Raw genomic sequence first — 24435 nt, forward strand, 5'->3', positions numbered from 1 at the left:
ATTCTTAACTTAATATATTAACAGGTGCCCGAAATGCGAAACCCATTTACGCCTATCAACTTTAAATCTTCAATATTTTACGCACAAATACGGTCATATTTTAAAGAATAAAATTGTATGTGTTGTTTAATGCAGTTGTAGGGAAGAATTTGTGCATATATTACCTGTTTTTTCGTTATTTTCAATGAGTACGAAACTTCAGTTTTGTTCCGGACTGGTTTGAACCAAAAGTTCAAAAATCTCAAAATCAACAGTTTTAAAACTATTTCAAACCATGAATGTCCAAATAAAATAAATTAATTATTTGAAATATTTTTTTTCAGGTATAAAAATGAGCAGTTGTATCCAAAATAAAATTCCCTGGTCCAACATGTCAGGCACTTGGCATCCGCTGTGAACATTGCAAAGACTTGACTCTTTGAACAATGGGTTAGTGATGGAAATAAACTTATTTTGCAAGAAAGAAAAGCAGGGGTGTAAAGTCAGTGTTTGTATGGCCTATCAGAGAGGATACACAGACTGTAGAGAGAAAGTTCATTCTTGATGTTTTTGACCTGCCAGATGTATTACCTCAGGACGCCAGTGTTTTTTTTCGGCGTAAGCTGTATTAAGCCAGCTTTTCACCCTGACTTGACCTTTGTAAGTGTCCAATAATATTCAAATAAAATTTCCCGCGGCTAGGTACGAATGAATACACTTCATTTATTCCATTGGCTGATTTGAGTATAACACCAGAACATTGGAAACATATCCGCGTCTTTGTAACACTGTTTTACTGCATGAAACAATTTTATCTCTAATGAAAAGGCTCAATAGATAGAACAGTTTTACAATCAATTTTTGACATAAATACAGTTTGTGCGTTCACCTTTTATTTTCAGAGAATTACCAGCGCAAAAGCGTTTTATACTAAAGGCTATATTCTCATATTTAGTACTTACTTGCATTGCATTTCAACCCGCGAGGTTTCAGGTCAATTCGCGGCCAGTGTGTGAAAGTCAGAGTTTATATACAGTTCATCACCGGAGTTCGCAGAAGGGGTTGCGAACTTTTCATTGAAGGAAAAAATTGTAATATATGCTATTTTTGTCTGATGGAGTAAATAGTTCGTTTAGTTGCTTTGTCGATATATCAATATTTTAGGCACAGCTGTTGCCTTGGTCGTGTACAGTTGGCGTAAACAAGCCGTTGTTTCAGCAGCAGAATTGTTACCTAACTTTAATGCATGCATTCCAATCCGCAAGGTATCAAGGTCAGTTTGCGGTCAGTTGCAGAAATCTCTATATAAACGCCGTCTCGTAAACTTTGTGCACTTTAAGTCTGTTTTGATCAGAAAGATACTAAATAAAGATATTCGGCAATATTATTGTGGTATGTCAATCATCGATTTTTAATATGTTTTCAACATTTGCATGATAAGGACCAATTTTGATAAAATTAATTAGAAATATTTATCCATTTAGACCAGTTTATTTAGCATGAGCACAATAATTCACTATACTATAATGATGCAATTAAATAAGATTTGAGTATTGCCGGCTGACCTATATTCACTCGTTTATTTTCATGTTTCTTGTGTTTTTCTATTCTGTAAAAATAGATATCTGAGTAATAATATCACATAAAGCAAAATAAGCCACGAAATCTGGCGCAACACCCCGTAATTGATTTGCTTGTGATGGAGCTAAGAACTGCGCAGAAAAAAGGCATCCGTTACTTTTTATCACATAGAGATAACTTTTGATCGTTCATAAACATCGACCACAATCAACGCCGTTTATCTTTTTTAAAGATATTTCTTGTTCAAAATTATGAACATTATGACATATTGTTCAATCACTGGAAGAAATTGTTCTTTTAAACAACACATGTATTGCAAGTAACATTACTGTTGTTTAATACATTTAAGAGCAAAAGGGTTTTATTATGTTGTTTGTATTTGTTCGCAGTATTGATTTTAACTGGACAATAAACTATTAAATGTTTCTTTTAAACCTCAATAGCTTATTTGTTTTTAGTTGAGATCAAGTATTTTTAATGCAAAAAATGGATTCCTTGTGAAAAAAATACATAGAGATGGCAAGTTTCAACCAAATCAGACAATTAAAACAAAAAAATTAATTAAAATGAAAGCAAAAAAAGTTATTTTGTTCCACGCACTAAGTCCACAAAACGCGCAAGGTACTATGATAAAAATGCTCAGCAAAAAAAAAATCAACAAAAAGTTAATTTTGGACAAGTGAAAAAATTGCATAACATTTGAACCAGTTAAGATATTTTTAAAATTCAAACTGATTTAAAAACTGCAAATCAAGAACTTCAGTCTGATTATGATCTTTTAGCAAATCAACATGTTTGAAAAAATCACTGCAGTTGCTTAGTAAAAAGAACTTCATACCATAACATTTTTAAAATGAGTGCATATTTGGTCACCCATATTTTTTTTTTCCCCTCCTCCTACCCGACACTTTTAGAAAAACAAGAGGGCCAGAAAGGCCCAAAGTAGCTCACCTGAGATAACAAGATATTATTGGGACAAATCTTCTGACCAAGTTTCACGAAGATCGGAAAATAAATATGGCCTCTAGAGTGTTAACAAGGTTTTACTATAGCCATATAAGGAAAAATGCCCCGCCCCATGGCAGCCATGTTTTTCAACAAACCGGCATCATTTTAGAACTCTTCCAAGATATTATCAGGATGAATCTTCTGACCAAGTTTCATGAAGTTTGGATAGTAAATGTGGCCTCTAGAGTGTTAACAAGATTTTACTATAGCCATATCAGGAAAAATGCCCCGCCCCTTGGAAGCCATTTTTTTCAAGCAAACATAATTATTTTCGAACTCATCCAAGATATCATTGAGACCAATCTTCTGACCAAATATCATGAAGTTTGGACAATAAATGTGGCGTCTAGAGTGTTAACAAGGTTTTACTATAGCCATATATAGCCATTTAAGGAAAAATGCCCCGCCCCTCATGGTGGCCATGTTTTTAAAGCAACCAAAACCATTTTCAAACTCATCCAAGATATCATTGGGACAAATCTTCTGACCAAGTTTCATGATGATCGGAAAATAAATGAGACCTCTAGAGTGTTAACAAGGTTTTACTATAGCCATATAAGGAAAATAGCCCCGCCCTGTGGTGGCCATGTTTTTCAACCAACCGGCATCATTTTTGAACTTGTCCAAGATATTACTGGGATGAATCTTCTGACCAAGTTTCATGAAGATCGGACTATAAATGTGGCCTCTAGAGTGTTAACAAGATTTTACTATAGCCTTATATAGCCATACAAGGAAAAATGGCCCGCCCCTTGGCAGCCATGTTTTTCTAGCAAACGTAACCATCTTCGAACTCATCCAAGATATCATTAAGACAAATCATCTGACTATATTTCATCAAGATTGGACAATAAATGTGGCCTCTAGAGTGTTAACAAGGTTTGACTATAGCCATATAAGGAAAAATGCCCCCCCCCCCCCTGGCGGCCATGTTTTCGACCATTCGGCATCATTTTCGAACTCGTCCAAGATATTATTGGGATGAATCTTCTGACCAAGTTTCATGATGATTGGACAATAAATGTAGCCTCTAGAGTGTTAACAAGATTTTACTATAGCCATATATAGTCATATAAGGAAAAATGCCCAGCCCCTTTGCAGACATGTTTTTCAAGCAAAGGTTACCATTTTTGAACTCATCCAAGATATCAGTGGGACAAATCTTCTGACCAAGTTTCATGAAGATTGGAAAATATAAATGTGGCCTCTAGAGTGTTAACAAGGTTTTACTATAGCCATATAAGGAAAAATGCCCCGCCCCCTGGCAGCCATGTTTTTCAACCAACCGGCATCATTTTCAAACTCGTCCAAGATCTTATTGGGATGAATCTTCTGACCAAGTTTTATGAAGATCAGACAATAACTGTGGCCTCTAGAGTGTTAACAAGATTTTTGTATAGCCATATAAGGAAAAATGCCCCGCTCCTTGGCAGCCATGTTTTTCAAGCAAACGTAACCATTTTCAAACTCGATATCATTGAAACCAATCTTCTGACTAAATTTCATGAAGATTGGACAATAAATGTGGACTCTAGAGAGTTAACAAGGCAAATGTTGACGCCGCACAATGGACAACGGACAAAAAACGATCACAAAAGCTCACCATGAGCACGTAAAAAACGTGCTCAGGTGAGCTAAAAAACCGAAAATCGTTTTATTAAAAAAATTTGGCCTTACTTTCTCTTTTACCATAAAATATGATTGAATTTTCATATGTTTTTGTACTTGGAATAGCTCAGCTAACATGTGTTTCGTGAGTTGTCAACATAACAGTTAAGTAGGGGGATATTAAATTATCTATTTTACTAGATTATGTCATGGAAATAAATATAATTTATCATATTGTTATTAAATAAAAATTAATATTCCTGCATAAAGGTCAGTTCCAAGTAAATGTTGGCAGGCAATTACTATTCTTTAAATATTATACCTCACATAAATTGGTTTCTTCTTTGCGTATGTAAACTTCACAGGTCCGTTATTTTGCATAGTGCCAGGTAAAGATGCCCGCGCATCTAGTCAGCGGACGCGCACATCTTTACAGGGCACTATGCAAAATAATGGACCTGTGATAGGCATCTAATAGCGCCCGCTAGAATGTTAGTTATATGTAACATTTTTACAAGTTTTACAACGCAAAGATTTTTCTTAAAATATTTAGGGTAAACGCACGATTCGTTTGGCAGGTCACAAGTGTGTTTTTTTAAATTATAAATCACATCTTAAAAAATACAAAAATTTAATGCTATAATTGGGATCAATGTTTTGCAACATGTTGTCTGTGATATAAGCAGTAATCTTAATATTAAATGTACCTCAATATGTGAAATAAAAATAAAAATGAATTTTGTATAAAGAAGCAAATTTTTCCGTGTCCAACTTTCGCAGGGTGACAACTCGCTCACATTAATAATATGGTACATATTATTCATAATAACTGATAAATATTAATGGAATTTATATTGTTTTATTTAATATTTTTCTATTGACATTTATCTGCACAAATATGTTTGGTATAATATAAGAAATAGAAAACCTCACTGAGGGCCCTATGGCAGAATAGTGACCAGCCAGGCGCCCAAAATAGTATATGGACCAAAGCCAATCTTAAATAGTATCCAGGTAGACCACATGATCAACCCTGTACCTGCCGTTGTCAGCTAAACATGGGTGATTATATGGCATTAATGATAGTAAATTACTTTCTTTTAAGCCACATTGCCACGTCAAAGTTTTCATGAAATAGCAACAAGAGACCAATTGTTTATTGGTAACAACACAAAGTTCACCATATCTGTCAAGGTATTTGGACTTAAAATAAACTTGACTTGCCCATCAGAATGTGTTGAAAGTTGTTATTGTTTTAATAGAAAGACAGTGTTTTATCATTCCAACATACATGCTTAATAACCTAAATATCTCCTTAAAAAATTGCCACTTACTTCTTTGCTCTTGGAGTGCAAGAATATCCACATTTCTGAAGGACAGATTGATCTCGTACGGGTTTTCAGAGTATGTCTGGGCACACGACAGGGGAGGTAAGCGCGGTATATTATCCATGCTCGGGGGACGCTGGGCCTCATTTTTATTGGCAGAATTCACCATGCTAGGCATTATATCGAATTGTACCCTTCTCTAGGCATTTCCTTTTAATTATCTACTCGAGATGCACTAAGTCCATGGTTCACATATACAGAATATTGTTACCCAGTCACTAAGTATTATTTTTTTCTTAATCATATTCCATGTATTGCTTTTTCATTTGATTACTAACACAGCTAAATTATCATCTCATCAAAGTGTACCAAAGTACAAGTATGTCGATTATAACAATAAACTTTGTCCAAATGTCCATCTTAACTTGAATTGAGAATATGATGCTCACAATTCCAGTAGTTATTAAAACACAAACTTTCTAAATCAAGTAACATTTAAAGTCATTTCTGCATGATTGCAACTACTAGGGACCAATGTTAATCCACAATCAGGATCAATCTCTGATCACCACTGAATTCAATGAACCTATTCAAACACTAATATCAAACTTGAAGAGATTAAACTAATGCTCCTGGCATTTTGGCAGTCAACTTAATCAACATCTTGACATTTAAAACACAACAAGTAAAAGTTTACTCTCCCCCATGCTATGTGTTCCTCCAGCTAACCAATATTGGTGGTAGCAACAGAAAAAAAACCTGTCTCTATTAATGTATAGAATATTGTCAATATAGATTGATAGGTTGCATGAAAGCCATAGCCATAAAATCCGGTTGTAAATTACTTTAATCACCCATATTTGATGATAAAATGCAGCACACATTGTATGAAACGGCTGTCAACAAAAGCCTGCTGAATATGCTAGTTTATTTATTTTATCTTCTTAAGAGTTTGATTCAATAGTTCTTCAAGCACTTTGAACTTTCAAGTGGTCATATTCTGTAATAAAACTAGAGCTTCTGATAAAATATTTCAGCACATTTTTTGGTAATCCTTAAACTATTAGTCCATTCAGTTATATATTACTTTTTTGTAATTAAAAAATAAACAATTCCTTTCCATGAAATAACTTATATCACATATTATGAGCATTTGTAGCCTAATCTTCATTTTCAAGGTTTTAATAGTATTTGGCTTTTATCAGTTAATTATGAACTTATAACTGTACATAGCCTCCTATGGTAGGTAAAGTTTAAAATGTCAATATTCCAATATTAAAGGCCTTGTAAAGACAATCCGTATTGAATATTGACAATGAAGAGATAGAATACTGTAAACCACGGTCAAAAGCCTATGCTTCTACAAGTACACATTTATCTGTAAGATTAATATCAGAAATGTTAACACCTTGAGAATTGTATTAAATACTCCAATTAACATTTAGGTCTCTATTGAGATGTTACTCCTTCGTCCAGTTTGGCATTTTAACATATTTTTACCTTATAATATAGTAACATTACTGCTACATGATTGAACTAATGGGCAAATATTTAACTATATTTAGTCAACTCAAGATATTAAACAGTGTGGTTTTAGGTTCTAACATAACAATGTAAACCCAACTAGGCACATAGTCTCAATTAAAGCTTATCTGCCAATTTGCAAATATATACTTAGATCACATTTCCAATCAAGTGTCTTATCATGTGTGAGGACATTCAATACATGTTTAAGAGCCATTGTGATCTAATGTGAATACTAATGTTTAAGGACAGGCTAAAAGATTGTAAGGTTAAGCAGGCAAGCGTCACAATAACTGTAGTACCAATAGTGACTATAATAATGCTAACTGTTGAAGTTCTGCTTGCATTCATATGACAGTTAGTACTTTAAGCATAAATATATACCAGCAAAAACTATTATTAGTGATACAGATGAAAGAGTTTCCGACCAATAATACTTTGATATTGTAAACTATAAAAGAACATAAACACTCACCACACCAAATATTTATATTCATGTTAAGATTTTCAATGTAAGCTTATAGATGTAACATTTATTCGTCAAATGTGAAGAAGATCGACTTCATAAACACATTTTTGTGATGTATAACATGGTTGCTGAATATATAATGTTAACTAAGTAACAGATGGTATGAATATAACAGAGAAATGCTGAATATAACGGTGATGGCCTAAACATGACAGATATGCTGAATATGCAAGGGATGGGCTGAATATGACAAAGATATGCTGAATATGACTGAGATGACCAAAATATGACAGAGAATGCTAAATATGACTGTGATGGTGTAAATATGACATAGATATGCTGAATATGCCAGTGTTGGGCTGAATATGACACAGATATGCTGAATATGACAGGGATGGGCTGAATATGACACAGATATGCTGAATATGACAGCAATGGGCTGAATATGACATAGATATGCTGAATATGACAGGAGATGGATGGAATATGACAAAGATATGCTGAATATGATAGACATGGGCTGAATATGACAGGGATGGGCTAAAGAAGGACAGAGCAAAATATGGGCAAAATATGACATAGATATGCTTAATATGCATTATACATGGGGACGCATTATACATGGTAACTTACGGTAATTGCTGATAAAAAAATCTGGGACTATATGCCCCATAATGGGAAAATAGGACCATAATTTTTACCAAACCTTAAGTTGCAGCAACAATTACTTTCTCTATGATCATCTATACAATCAAGTCATTCAACTGAGCAAGTTTGTTCAAAATTCACTAAGTATTTAAAGAGGAGCTAAATACCTGAATTTCGGGACTGTGACACCTGTATGAGCCTTGCTCTGGGGAAACTAGGCTTAATGCATGTGTCTAAAGTATTTTATCCCACATAAATCAATGCAGTTCTCACACACTTATTAAGGCACGAAACTTTAAACTTTATGGAATTTTCCTTATAAAGTCTTTGCTAAAAAAAAATCCAGTCAAGGAGTAATATTTTTGCAAATGCATTAATGCATGTTTCTCCAGAAATCGGTTTGTATTTTATGGTTGTCAAACGGAGTACAAAACCCTACAACACATGTACCATTTGAGCAGTAATAAACAACTCGATAAATAATTTTCTTATATACCTAATGATAAAATATGAAAATATTTCTGCAGTGAAATAACAGCAGTGAAAATAAACCAATTGTTATTTTCACCAATGAAAATAACACATTTTTTGGAATTACTTTTTCTATTTTGAGATTATCATATCAAGATTTACTTAAAGATTTGTATATATTTTTTATGATCACAATTGAATTAAAAACAATATTACATGAATCCAACAAATTTTCTTTTTATTTCATGCTTTTTTCACCGTTTTTTATATTGCAAAAGAGTTTAACCGGAGAATTTCGCTGGTATAATGACGTCATTTTGTGTATTGAAATGTATTGAGGCACGCCACAGGAGAAAGGGTAACTTTTTAGCGAAAGGGAAACAGCTGTTAATTATTTTCTTGAAAAAAGGGGCATAAAAGAAACAGAAAATTTGTCCATGTTAGTGTTAGATCGTCTGTTATTTCACTCGTGATCAAAGAAAAATAATATTTTCTATGATCACTCATGAATAATATAGGGATAACACACGTTTTCGAGGGCATGATCATCTGCGGGCGCTCCAAAAATCCGTTCCTGCCCAAGTTCGCAGTACGAGGGCAGGAACAGATTTTGAGAGCGTCCGCAGATGATCATGTTCGAGAAAATGTGTATTATCCCTATATTATTGCATAAACAAATCACACATACCAAAATAAATTAAAATAACATTGAACACAATATGTCTTGTTCATTCGACAGCGACAAAATAAATCAATTATTTCATATGACGTCATACAGTTCAAGGTTGTGTTTTACATATGCCTCACTCGGTCATCATCAGAAATGACGAGGCTTTACCTTCAGATAGGCAGTTTTCGATTTTAAAAGTGTTTAAACAGTGGATTATTGCAAATTCGAAAGGCAGCCGCGCAAAGTAAGAAATTAGGAATTATTGTGGAATTTACTGGTCGTGACGGATATAAATATCGTCAGAATACGTCATTGTTTTCATAGATGTTTCTTTCGTACAGGTCTATCTTATTTCGTTGCAACTGTATTTTCTAAAAATTAATACTGCCAACAAATTGTCACTTAAGTATATCACGCATACAGCAGGAATGTTGAAGGTACATAAACACTTACATTTACAGCATAGCCTTTTGAAAGTGTTGAGTAAATAACATTAACTTCATTAACATTGCCAATAAATAAAGCTGTTGTCAAGAGAGTGCACATACCTGAGATGGTATAATTTGAAAAGTGGATTGAAGTAATCATTGCCTTTATCCCTGCATGCATGAGGAAACACTCCTTTTGCAAAGTTTCTGCACCCTGCCAGAGGGCCTTTTAGATAGAGTTAATGCAATAATAAACGATCTTACACTGACATGAACAAATATCCTCTATATGTTTCATTTACAGGTTATTGCTTTCAATAAATACATTATATGATCAAAGAGCATTGAACAGGGAAATTTTCTTTCAATTCATAGTAAAGCAAGTGTAATTGTCTGATCACAATTCAGAAGATATTAATATATGTATATACCTACAACTTTGAAAACAAGTTCTTATGAGTAAAAACAAACAATAATTATCCAATTAATATAATCCACATAATCAAACATGTCATAATTTTTCAGACCGATTCCGGGACATTGAGCTAAATTTTCCAGGACTTTTGCCGATTTTCCAGGACATGTATACATATAGCGATATATATAGACATATAAGCATTTTGGGTACGCATTTTTTTTCACATCGTAAATTGCTAAGTTCGAAAGCCTATCCAAAATACACTAGATCTATAAACGTCAAATTAAACATTACTACTTCCGTTACTTAACACAAGCCACTTGTTTTTCGTGTTAGAAAAGAGCACCAAATTGCTTATGTGTACATGTCACGTCATCTGCATGAAACACGTGGGCGTATCCAAGGCCGCATAAAAACTTTGTTAAAGATGTGATGAAATAACGTCCAATCAGGGCGTTTTTTTCCCACTGAACATGCATAAATCGCCTGACGTGATGTTCATGTTTTTATACAACACAAAATACACCCACACTTTCCATGCAACGTTCTACATGTCTGCATAATTTTCTCGCGCTTTTTATTGAGACAAAGGATAAAGCACTGTTTATTTGACGCTAGTATTTGTAAATGTCACGTAAGCATTAAAATTCGGAAGCGTGTTTCGGATTACAAATTGAATAATGCTCATTTGAGAATCGAACGAAACATTTACAGTTGTTTGTAATTAATTCAACATAATGCAATAAAATCACACGTGTATGAAAATTACGTCACTCGTCGTCTGCATGATCTTACTGCAGGTACAGGTATGACTGCTGACTAATTCATTCAAAGAATGCGCCAACAAACTGCCATAAAATCAGTATACATGTATTCAAGCCAATTAAAAACCACATAAAACAATGCCGCCTTTTCAGTTTGACTGCGAACTTGAGACAATAGATATGATAAGGGGACCCCTGTTATTAAATTGATCGATTTTGACACGTAACGTAGTCATGTAGTCATCTATTTGGGTAGGCATTGCCATGGAGATGCTGCGGATTAGTGGGAACACAGATTCGAGGTGCAGTTAAGCCTAAGATAAGGTACATGTATATATGGATTTTGTAAAATCCGGGACATTTGACAGATTTCCGGGACTGCCGGACACGTTCTTCATTTCCGGGACTATCCCGGACAATCCGGGACGTATGGCATGTATGACATAATAATGATTTCATTCAAATAATGGTTTATACTATACTAAGGATTTCATATGAGTGAGCTTTGTTTGTCATCAATATATTAATAACTTTGCGAAAATGTTGCCCTGCCCAAGTACGTCTTTTAACATAATTTTGCATCAAGTCACTTAGTACTAATTTCTATCAATTTGAAACTTGTCTGATTCTGATAAAAAATCTAGTTATAGTCTGGAAATAGTTCCCCATGCCCATTATTGACCTGTTCATGCTGGGTTGATTGTTTTGAAGATGGTTTAGATTTTTAAGTGTTTATCAATAAAACAAAATATGATAGAAAGCATTACACTGGCATCGGTTACAATTACACAGAGAAGCAAATGACTTAAATAACAATCTTTACTGTCAAGGGAAGTAACATGGAAGATTTAGAATAGTTCACTGCAGAATTAATGTTATTGGTATTTTAAGTCACTCAAGACTTGTATAGGCTCGATCGATAGATTATTTTGAATATTTCAGTTTCAAGATAAAAATAAATCTTAAATCTTCAATTTTCTATCTGATAGATATTAAAATGAATAACAGCTGGTTCACTATGCACTGTGCAAGTCCTATAATTAAACATATCTATAAAAGGATACAATAACAACAACCAAAATCAATTGTTATACTGCAAGTATATGACATTAAATTTCGTTTATTTTACAGATAAATTTGCAGTAGGGATTCAAATATTCCAGGATTTGTTTAATTCAATTTTCTGATATAACTTGTGAAGCAATTGTTTAGGATATGAGATTATGGAAATCTCATACAAGTTTAATGAATTTTATCATTGCCAGTACAATATGAAAGACAGATTTTGTGCAATTTCTAACCCTGAGTGATGTATCACTGATCAATAAAATCACCTTATCTGTGTATCAATAAACATAAACTAAGACATACAAATATTTGTTAAGGAGTGTTAAAATATTTTATAAAAATGATTATTGATTTTTTTTAAGTGACACACTTAAGTGCATTGCTAAATGGCATTGGTGATCAAATATAAACATCTGATTTTAAGAGTAATTAAATTCAATTAAAAATCAATTATTTTCAATAGTCTACTATTTAAGTTAAAAATGTTTAATTTACACTTAAGCCACAGTTCAATTGAAATCATTAAAAATTTAAATCTGTGTTGTTCAATATTACAAAGAAAATGTTTCAAAAACAAGTTGATACCCTTATTTTAGTGATTCCAATATTGACCTCAAAACCAACAGTTAGTGGGGACAAAACTATGTCTGAAAGGACACTTCTACCATCTCTTAAACATACCTGTGTAGTAGCCATAGTGCTGAAGGTGCTTCCGCATAAAACTGTCGTAGGGATTCTGAAATAAAAATAGCAGCCATTGACCATGGTAACCAATATACGCAAACTTCTTAAAGTATTTAAATACCTGAAATTCATATATTTCTTCGGCTCTATTTGTATTTCTGTAGGCCTGATGAACTTATCATGTGTTTTCATTTAAGACTTCTACTGCTCAAACAATTAAAAAGCTACTGATAATTAAACTGAAAATACTTTATTGCACCAGTACAGCACCGTGAATTTCAATTGTATGCAGGGATTAGAATCAGGCTTGGCGAAAGTGGAAAAAAGCTGCCGGTCATCCGGACAGGCATTTCAGAAAATGTGCCGGTCCGGACAAAATTGAGCCGGACCGAAAAAAAACAACTAGAAAATTCAAAGATGGCAGCAATCACATCTTGATCGTTTTATTCAACCGTCCCTTAAACCGATTTTAATCGCTTAGAGGTTAAACGACACCGGCAGCTAATTGGTGTTAATATGTTGTGTAATGTCAATAAAGGTGCGAAAAATTCGCGTGTCAGTGTTTATTACATGCACAATGTATTCCCTATCAGCGGTTCGGTGCGCTAATTTCAATAACGTAAGTGCAAGCCGAATAATTATCAAATTATAATTATTCAAAACGATTAAAACATAATTGCATGTACTTTGATGAAATTGCAGTTTGGAGCAGACCGGCTGTTAAATATACTGCGCACAGTATAAAACAAGTTTCCTGACATTTAATTATCATTTTAGTATAAAGGCATTACTTTTTCAGAACGTGTACGAGAAATTAATTAAATAATCAAGATGATTCATTTGCATGCTAACGCAGTGTAATTGTTAACAGAGATTCATTTTCATTTTTGCCTGGTATCAGAAAGTCCCCGGGAAGCACGATTTTTACATGACACTGTGTATGATGCAATATAACAGTTCTTTGTACATGTAACGTATTGCATTCAATCTAAATTTAAATTTGCTCGTCCAATGAAAGCTCTGCCCCATAATGCACTGTTCTCTTTACACTTCTGAAAAATGGCGTCTGCAAATGGTTGTGTTATCACTAGAACATTGTTTATACTTAATAAACAACCTTTTTAAAAGCCATGCTTCATAAAGAATTTTTATATTTTATGATATTTTAATGTCCTTATTTACTCGAAAAATATGTCAAAGCTATCAAGATCTTTTTTGTTAGAAGGCAGTTGCCGATTTTTCGACTGAGTTTGAAGTAGGTGTTGTGTAACCAATTGGATTTGCTAATTGTACGTAACAAACCTTTTGCAAACATCAAAACAATGAGCGATTTCATTTTCATGATGTAGTAAGGGGTTTGCTCTTCGAATTTTCAACTTTGAAAAAAAAAGATTTGTTTGTAGTCATTTCACATTTTGCCGGTCGCCAGGACCGGCATTCTTGTTAATCCTGCCGGACCAAATGAAAATCTGCCGGTCAGGACCGGCGGACCGGCAATTTCGCCAAGCCTGTAGAATTACATTTAAACATGTTCAAATAATTTACCAATTAACCAATAAAAAATTCTCATAGGTTTTGTATTTTACCTGCAAACCTTATAGTGCTGGTTATAATACCAGACAAACATTTTTTTTGTAATTTTATGACTGGTATTTACAAAAATGTATATCTATTATATTTATGTATATATATGTAAAATATGTTTTCTATTGTAGTATTGTTACACTTAAAAAAAAAATTACTTTGCATACTGCTGATTTAAAATAAATGAAGATGTTTATAACAAACTATTTGTAATCTCTGCAGTTCTATTTTTTTTACCATAATTATGGATTGCTATTACCATTGTGTTAAAATATAAGTATAACCAAATAGTCATAATTATGTCTGCAGTAATGATGATCATTCCAAAAATACTTCATACACAATTTCAAAACATAAAAGGCAAACATTTAATAATCTGTTCATTATCTGTTCATGCACAATTCACAGAGATCTGTTTAAACTGCAGTTTTCAATGTGACAAAACATGCTTTCATCTACAAAAAAGTCTTCACTGCTAGTTTTACCTTGAAGCTGAAATCTGATATCCCTGACGTTGGAAATGTACCATATAGACAAATACTAACAGTAATTTTTTAATTATTACATTGCTTTTTTTTGTTTAAAAAACCAATTATTTTCAAAATATAAAGCTTGGTGAATACCAGATAACAACTATTGGATTTCAACGTTGAAAAATTGTAAAACACAAAGTGAAAAAAACTAAAACAAAAGTGCCATAATTAAAAAAAAAAAACTTTGCTCATTTATAAATACAGATAGTCCTGTTTATTATTTACATAAAGTTTCGTGATGACAATAAAAGGCCAATAACTCAACAATAGTAGAGGCAATTCGACTGTTTTTTAGAACTTGGATATTATGGCAATTCCGACAAATATATTTATGAAATCTGATCACATGAAAAGTATTGTAGTCACAAAATAATTACGGCATAAACAGGGCCGTATTTTAATGGGGAGGCAGGGGAGGCGTCTGCCTCCCCAATATTTCGACTTGTCGTCGTTATATAAATAAAATGTAAAATCCCAAAAAATCGCCGCCCCAAAACCAGTATTTTTGTAATCACGCGCAGTCAGTGCAGAAACCATGTGTCCTCTCCAGTCATTGAAATTCAGATTTAAATCTACAAGCAAGTCGGGCTAGTACTATGGGAATTTGAACAAGCCCGAGTCAGATTTTACTAGCCCAAACATTTTTGTTAAAAATGCAGATAAACATAACATAAAACATCCAAAGAAGCATTCATTTATTCAATCTTTAGAATACAATACAAATCTCTTATTAATTTCACCCTCATCCAAGTTAGCTTCCTCGTTATCTGAGCCAGCCTCTTTCGGATCCTGAAATAAGAAGAAATTAAATTCACTCACAGATTTCAATCAAATCACAATTATAAATATATACATAAAGTTTAGGTAAAAAAATAGCAGAAATGTATCCCATATATCCATGTGAAAGAGAGAGCGAACCTGAACCACCAGAAAATATATAAGCAATTAAGTGCAAGGTTATTCTACAAAAAGCCAGTTGACAAATGCGTCAATCACAGTTACCTCAGATTCACATTCCTCAACGACGTACTTGAATGACAACTGTTCGGCCATTACTCTCTGTGTCTCGAACGCAACGCAAAACATTTATTTTACATAATAGTAATCCGGGAACAACAAAACCATGCGCTTTATGCGCAGTAATCCAATTATCGGCTGATTGCCCAGTACGTGTGCGCAGTGTGTTAAAACATAAACGGCTGTTGATTTAAGCGGCTCAAAACTTTGTTTACAAATATTGAAAATGAAAGTGGAACTCGTTTTCTGTTTAATTAATTGTACAAGCACGTCGGGCTTGTACTATTGGATTTCCTACAAGCCCGAAAGAAAAATTACTAGTTTTTTGCTGTCGGACTAGTGCGAATTTCGACGACTGCCTCTCTCCGTCTGCTCCAAGGTTGCCAATAGAAATGTGTCAATATCCCTTGTTAGGTGTCATAAACCAGGGGCCCGGGTAAAAGTCATTGCGTTAATTGTTTTATTGTTCTTTTCCGTGATTGCACTGTCAGTGTTTTGATAAAGGACAGGCTATTATTTAATTTTAATTGATTGCTTTAATTCATAGGTAACTGCCACTTAGTAAATATACGCGTGAAAAACATTAATTTGATTGAAAATATTTTTGTTCTCTGAGTATAACAGTTATTATTTGATTAGCAATCATTGAAACAATATCATATATGTAATTGTTTAATGTTCAAAATGAGTATTCCTTATCAGTTCTAGGGACTTTAAAAATGAATTATGCCTTAATTTTTGTTTATTTAACTTAATTTAATAATATTTATTCACCGTGGTTCAGTATTTTAATAGTGCACGAAATGTGGATACCGCTAGATTCTTGACTAATCTTGTCATATTGTATTGGTTGTTGTGTATTTTCATGTGGTTATCTATTGCAGTCTTCCTGTTTCAGGTGTTAAACATGTCCATCAGTAATAAAATATTAGTGTTGTGAATGTAATGGTAATGTAATTATTTCTCATTCTCATATCACTTGTTAAACTCTGTCATTAAAATACATAAACATTTACTTTATTTTATGTTCTAATCAGCACGAGTTTTTGGAAAGGCAAAAATAACTGTTGAGATTTCTAGGTCGTCGTCTGCGGCATTTGACAAACTGATTTCATGACAAACTGAGAGTGAGACAAAAATCAAGCATTTATATCAACATGAAATTTCCCCCAAAACGCACCATATTAATTGTAATTGTAAACATTTTCGGAACCACAGGAGAGGACAACCCTCTCAAACGAACCCCTTTATGTTCCCAGTACAGAAACTGGACCGCCTCCCTAATGTTTTGAGGGTTTCTATGCCTCTGATAAATGACAATTTTCAATAATTAAAAGTAACATAAATACTCAAAACAACGAAAATTCGCAAAATATTTCATAAAATAAAGATAGCCCATAAAAAACCAGTGTTTCTTAGAGCAATTAATAGCCAAATGTCAAAGCTAGATGTGGTATGGTAACATAGATATAACAAGATACAAATGCTAGTTCGATTGTTTTTTCAAAAAAATATATTCCATGTTAATTTCCCACCATGATATCCGTACATTTACGAGCGTACGTGAGACTGGCTTCGGGCAGTGTCGGAAGAACAACAAATTCATAACAACTATGTCATGCATCCAAAGCTGTCCAAAGCCAATTTCGCGTTCGGATATTGAAGCCTGAAATTCACATTGAATATATTGTGACACGAAAAAATTTAAACAAGCATTTTGTATCGCAAAAATCTATGTTACCAGACCACATCTAGTGATGAAATTTTGGCTATTGCTAAAAGGAACATTAATTTTTATGTGTCAACTTTATTTTTTGAAACATTGTATGATATATTCATTGATTTTGAGTGTTTATGTGCTTTAAAGGGACTAAACTTAAAATCCCTTATGCTAGTCAGTAGATAAACCAACATTGCCAAGTTATTATGCCAACAAAGATGTTTATTTTATTGTGTTAAGAAAATTTTTTGTTGAAGGATGCTGCACTTGATAATGAAAACTGTGAGACAAACTAAAGCAAACCTATATAAATCCCATCTTTGATTGAGGTCATATGGGGGCATGGATAAATAATTGAAATACAATATTTTGACATTAATTTTGACATATCTAATGTGAAACTCACTGCACAAGATACAATGTACATATCAATTATTTTCCTCAAGTGAGCAAGTGGCGACAAAAACAGGACTAAGGCTGTGAGATTCCTGACATTTAAGAAGTACCGTTGGGTCAGCAAGCCTGCGGCTCCAATCCCACCCAGTCTTTCAAGATCACTTGAATTTTTCAGGCACTATACATACATTTTGTTTTATTTGGATGTTTTGTAATTTTAAACAAACTTTCTTGACATAGAGGCTAAGTCAGTTAACAGACACACTTTTCCAGGATAAGCTGGTGTATAGCTTGCCAACATAAACCTGATACTTGCAAGCAACTCTTTATTAGCATAAATGAACAGCAACATTCTTGAATAATTGAGTTCTACATAAATTGCTGGTTATGAGCACATGTTTCCATAGAAAAATGACAGTACATGGGATATTCCTTTATTTCTTTTAAGAGGGCCCTAGTTCGCTCACCTTTCTTTACAAGGTCTTGTTCATTGCTTAGTTGAAAATACAGTACTTTAGAGCATATTAGATTGGTTCTCTTCTGTTTACATTTGCAGTGTGAGCATATGATTAATTCTGATTGAGTACTGTCCATTTGCATGAGTTTCTTGCAATGCAAACATTTGCAAGTAATGCTAATTCTACATGTGTTTTCAAGGTTTTTAGATTTGACCCACGTGACCAAGATTTTTACCCCGCATGACCCAATGTCAAACTTTGCCTAGATATCATCAAGAAAAATATCCTGGTCAAGTATCATCATTATTGGACCAAAACTATGGCCTCTAGTGTGTTTACAAGGTTTTTGTAAAATTAGACTCCATGGCCTAGATTTTGTCCCCACATAACCAAACGTCAAAGTTGACCTAGATATTGTCAAGACAAACATCCTGGTCAAGTTTCATCATTATTAAACCAAAACTCTGGTGTATGGAGTGTTTACGAGGTTTTTGTAAGATTTGACCTGGTCACCTATATTTTGACCCCTCATGACCAAACATCAAACTTTGCTTACAAAAATAAATATTATGACAAAGATTCATAAAATCTGAAACAAAATTGTTACCTCTATAGTGTTTACATGGATTTTGTATAATATAATGAAAATTTTGACAATCTAAGGGCAATAATTCTGGCATTTAGTATGCAATTTTGCTCATTTTCAAACTTGACTGAGATCTTGTGTCCATATAGCTTCTCAGGAACTTTAATAAAGAATGCTTGAGAAATGTGAATGCTAGAGTGTTTACAAACCAAATGTGGACGTACATACGAACGATGGACAAAGATCGATGCTAAAACCTCATCTGAACAATCAGGTGAGCAAAAAAAGTGTTTTTTTCACTGATCTGAGCCATTTTCCAACTTGCCCGCGATATCAATAAAACCAATGTCTTGACTTTGTTTCACGATGATTAGACAAAAAATGTGACTTCTAGAGTGTTAACAAGGTTTCTCTATAGTCATATAAGAAAAACTGCCCCAACCCCCCGGGCAGCCATTTTTTTTAGACCAATCGGGACCATTTTCGAAATCATCTGAGATATCAATAAAACCAATGTTTTGACCAAGTTTCATGGTGATTGGGCAAAGATTGTGACTTCTAGAGTGTTCACAAGGTTTCTCTATAGCCAAATAAGGAAAACTGCCCCGCCCACTGGTGGCCATGTTTTTCAACGGACCTGAACCACTTTTGAACTCAACCAACATATCATTAACACAAACATTTTGACAAAGTTACATGACGATTGGGCATGAAATGTGACTTCTACAGTGTTAACAATATTTTTATTTTTATTTGACCTAGTGACCTAGTTTTTGACCCAGCATGACCCAGTTTTGAACTAGATCGAGGTATCATTGGGACAAATCATCTGACCAAGTTTAATGACGATCAGACAAGAAATGTGGCCTCTAGAGTGGTTACAAGTTTTCTCTAAAGCCAAATAAGGAAAATTGCCCCGCCCACTGGCAGCCATGTTTTTCAACAGACTGGAATCACCTTTGAACTCAACTAACATATTATTAACACAAACATTTTGACATAGTAACATGAAGATTGGGCATGAAATGTGACTTCTACAGTGTTTACAAAGTTTTACTTTTTTTGACCTAGTAACCTATTTTTAACCCAGCATGACCCAGTTACAAACTCCCTCAAGGTATCATTTGGATAAATCTTCTGACCAAGTTTCATGAACATCGGACAAGAAATGTGGCCTCTAGAGTGTTAACAAGGTTTCTCCATAGACAAATAAGGATAACTGCCCCGCCCACTGGCAGCCATGTTTTTCAACGGACCATAACCACTTTAGTACTTAACCAACATATCATTAAGACAAACATTTTGACAAAGTTACATTAAGATTGGGCATGAAATGTGACTGTTACAGTGTTTACAAGGTTTTTCTTTTTTGTGACCTGGTGACCTTGTTTTTGACCCAGCATGACCCAGTTTCAAACTCGATCGATGTATCATTGGGACAAATCTTTTGACCAAGTTTCATTAAGATCGGACAAGAAATGTGTTTACAAACCAAATATGGACGACGGACAATCAGGTGAGCTAAAAAATTGATTTCTGTACCAACTTATAGAATCATACAAGAGGGTATAGTAACAGCCCATTTATGTCACTCATTTGAGTTACAAAGGAACTGACCTGTTCTGTTCAGCTCAAGATATCATTTGAACACATGTTCTGACCAAGTTTCATGAAGATTGAACAATAAATGTGACTTTTAGAGATTAACAAGGTTTAAGTATAGTCATATTAGGAAAAATGCCCAGCCCCCTGGCGGCCATGCTTCTCAACAGACTGGAACAGTTTCCAAAATAATCCAAGATATCATTTTGAAAAATATTCTGACCAAGTTCAATAAGACTGGAGTTTAAATGTGACTTAAAGAGTGTTTACAAGTCTTACTAAAGCCATATAAGGAAAAATGCCCAACCCCCTACGTCAGGTCATGTTTTTTCGCAAACAGGAACTACGTTCAATCTAATCCCAGTTTCAAGGACAATAAATGTGATTTCTAGTGTGTTAACAAGGTTTTACTACAGCCATGTAAGGAAAACTGCCCTGCCCCCAGGCTGACATGGTTTTCAAATCAACTGGTACAATTTTATAACTCATCAAAGATATCATTGGGAAAAATAGTCGGACCAAGTTTCATGAAGATCAGACAATAGTTGTGGCCACTATAATGTAAACAAGGTTTAAAAACTTCATATAACAAAAAGGCCCCGACGCCTGGCGACCATGTTTTTCAACCAACCAGAACTATTTTCAAACTCGTCCATCATATTATTGGGACAAATCTTCTTACCAAGTTTCATTAAGATCAGACAATAAATGTGGCCTCTAGAGTAATAACAAGGTTATACTAAAGTCATATAAGGAAAAATGCCATGTTTTTCAAGAAATTGGAAGCCTTTCGAACTCGTTCAAGATATCATTAGAACAAAATGTTCTGACCTGGTTTCATGGAGATAGGTCACTAAATGTGACTTTTAGAGTGTTAACAAGTTTTACTGTAGCCACATAGGAAAAATGCCCCGCCCACTGGAAGCTATGTTTTTCAACCAACCAAAACCATTTTTCAAACATGTCAAAGATATCATTGGGACAAATTTTCTTTCTAAATTTCATGAAGATCTGACCAAAAAAGTGGCCTCTAGAGTGTTAACAAGGTTTTTCCATAGCCATATATGGAAAAATGCCCCGCCCTTGGCAGCCATGTTTTTCAACCAATCAAAACCATTTTCAAACTCGTCCAAGATATAATTAGAACAAATCTTCCAACCTAGTTTCATGAAGATCGAACAATAAATGTGGCCTCTAGAGTGTTAACAAGGAAAATGTTGACGCTTAACGCGGCACAACACACAACAGACAAAAGTTGATAAAGCCCAAGTCTCACTATTGCCGGTAGAGCCCCAGTCCATCCCCGTTTGCTAACACTGGTCGCCTGGTGAGAACCGGGATGAATGTGTAGAAATTTGTTAACGCAGTCATACTATTTCCCCGTGCCGCCCGTGTTGAAGCCGGTCAACAACCTGGCGGTCCCGGTCAACCCCGGACTAGCTACGGTTTATCCCAGTGAAGCCTCAGAAGAGCCACGGGTGTTCGCCGGTGATGTCCAGGTGGAGCCCCGGTGAAAGCCGGCAGCATTCCGGCAGAGCCCCAGTATACCGTAACTCCATCGGCACTCAAGGGGGCTATACAGGCATCAGACCCTGACAGAGCTACAGCAACTGCCCAGTTTAACCCTGGTCATCGCCTCTAATGCCCAGGCAGAGCCCTGGTGAATGCGGGTGGGGTCCCAGCAGAGCACCAGTTTACCGATGTACTGTAGCTCTACCGGGACTCTGCCGGCATTAACCAGGGCACCATCGGCAACAACTGGAGCTCTGCAGGGGTCTGTTTGGGCCCCGGTGGAGCTACGGTGCCATCCCGGTTGTTCCTGGTGCTGTCCTGGTTGTATCCAATGCCGTGCCGGTAGTTGCCGGTCCTTCCAGGTGACTCCAGGTTCATCCCGGAGGTATTAAACAATTAAATACTTTCCCCCTGGAGCTCCAGTTGTCCCCGGTTCATCCTGGTCATCCCCGGTGGAGCCCTGGTTCATCCCAGTAGTGCCCAGGTTCATCCTGGTAGATCCCGGATCATGCACTGGGGCTCCACCGGCATCATAGTGAGACTGGGCCTTTACAAAGAATATCACCATGAGCACATTGTACTCATTTTGGCTAAAAAGCATTTTAGAATATTAATAAATAAAGTAAGATTAATGCTGAAGAGGAAAACTATTACTTAGTGCCTATACTTGTGCTATAAACTGAAAACTGCCTTAGATAAATAATAGGTAAGGGAAAAATGGCAGAATATTCCTTCTGACCATTTCCCATCCAATTTATGAGGCTGGGCTAAAGATAATCCAGTCCTTAAATAGTTAGTCATTAGCACTCTATAAACTGATCTAGCTAGTCAATCACTGAATTCCACATTGTAGTAGATAGACGAGACTAATATGTGTCAGAGTTGACAAACTAAAAACACATTTAAATTTTGCTTACCATGGTCATTTATTCCATCCGTATGAATGAATCAGAATGCCTGTCTTCAAATGCAAACAATTTCTCTCCAATCATTCAGTTCACAACCATCTATTTGGAAACCTACTACCCTATTCCACAAATATTTACTTTTCCACTCTTAAATTAGCACCTCTGTTAAAGTCTTTGATTCAGTTACACAATGTCAACTTTAACTACTGCTCACAGTAAGTTACCCATATCTGGTCTTTGTTAATAAATGAAATCAACTACCATCGATATATCGTCCATTTGAAATGTGTTTGTCTTTATTTCAAAGCTCAGTTCAACAGAAATACAAATTTGATATTGGTAACTTGAAAGTAATTTCATTTTTTGACAAGCAGTATTCAAATCTCCAATAAAAACAGGGTATCTATTTCTTTGTGACATATATTACCAAATGGACTAAGCTTGGATTATTGGTCTCCATAAAACAGTAAAAACCATACTTAAAGGGTTAATTCCGTGTACATAATAGATGTTTTGTTGTAAAGAATATACATTTGTAAAGAAGTGTTTCCATATTGAAATATCAAAAAAGCTTACAAATTATAATAATAATAATAATCTAACAATAATCTATTGTCAAAATAGAGTTTATAATACAGTGTTAAACCTTGTTATTTTTTAGTTGCCTGTGTCTACATAAATAATCACATCAATTGAATTAATTAATGACTATTTCAATACAACTTGTCCAAGGATTCTTCATAAAAAAGATCACAATCTTAATGAAGAAACTTTGTTATTGGCTTACAATTCATGTCACATTCAATATCAAATGTGTGTTTTAAGATTTGTATTTTATAACAACTTCATTAATTTTAATAATTATAATTCAGACTTACTAAAGTAGCAAAATCTATTGCAAAACCTAATAAACATACCTTTACTTTAGTTTAGAAGCAATTCCTTGTCATACTTAAATGTATAAACCAACCAGTGAAACCAAGAGGCTTAAGACACTTGTGTTTTGAAACAAAAGCTGCGAAAATATGTTTTGGGCTTGAAAATTAGCTCTTCTACTGTATTTGTTGATAAGTACGCTTAACAACTTTCTAGGGAACCAGATTAATAGGCTGAAAATAGCAATAGGTCAAAATAACATTGTTGGTATTAGAAATCAATGTTCTTATCAAATAGAAAAGAAGGAAATCAGAATTAAAAAATAATTTGGATAAAAATATCAGTGATCTATTGCATTTAAAGATATACGTTGTTTTCAATTTACTGCCTGGATACCAAATAATATTTGAAAGGAAAATATTTTGCAATAAATAATTTCAGTCTTCTATTTGGGCTTATATTATGACCTGATTTCCTTTCCTAACAACATATACGAAACATATTTATTTACAATTATATCATGGCACAACATACTGTTCTAGTTCTCATATACAACTGTATTTATTATACCAGAGGGGCATGGGAAGCCTAGAGC

The 24435-nt window shown here is 34.4% G+C and overlaps 1 protein-coding gene across 1 annotated transcript in view; it reads right to left on the bottom strand.

The window, feature by feature from the left end:
- Positions 1 to 24435, bottom strand: part of LOC127838685 (cytosolic carboxypeptidase 2-like) — a 177655-nt gene that overhangs the window by 142848 nt on the left and 10372 nt on the right. Inside the window, exons 5-6 of the mRNA XM_052366566.1 lie at positions 12646 to 12700; positions 9835 to 9940 (exon numbers count right to left, since the gene is read on the bottom strand). Of these exons, the coding sequence (XP_052222526.1) occupies positions 9835 to 9940; positions 12646 to 12700 (161 nt within the window). The remainder of the gene's footprint in view (positions 1 to 9834; positions 9941 to 12645; positions 12701 to 24435) is intronic.

This window comes from Dreissena polymorpha, chromosome 1 (assembly GCF_020536995.1).
Source record: "Dreissena polymorpha isolate Duluth1 chromosome 1, UMN_Dpol_1.0, whole genome shotgun sequence".
Lineage (NCBI taxonomy): Eukaryota > Metazoa > Mollusca > Bivalvia > Myida > Dreissenidae > Dreissena > Dreissena polymorpha.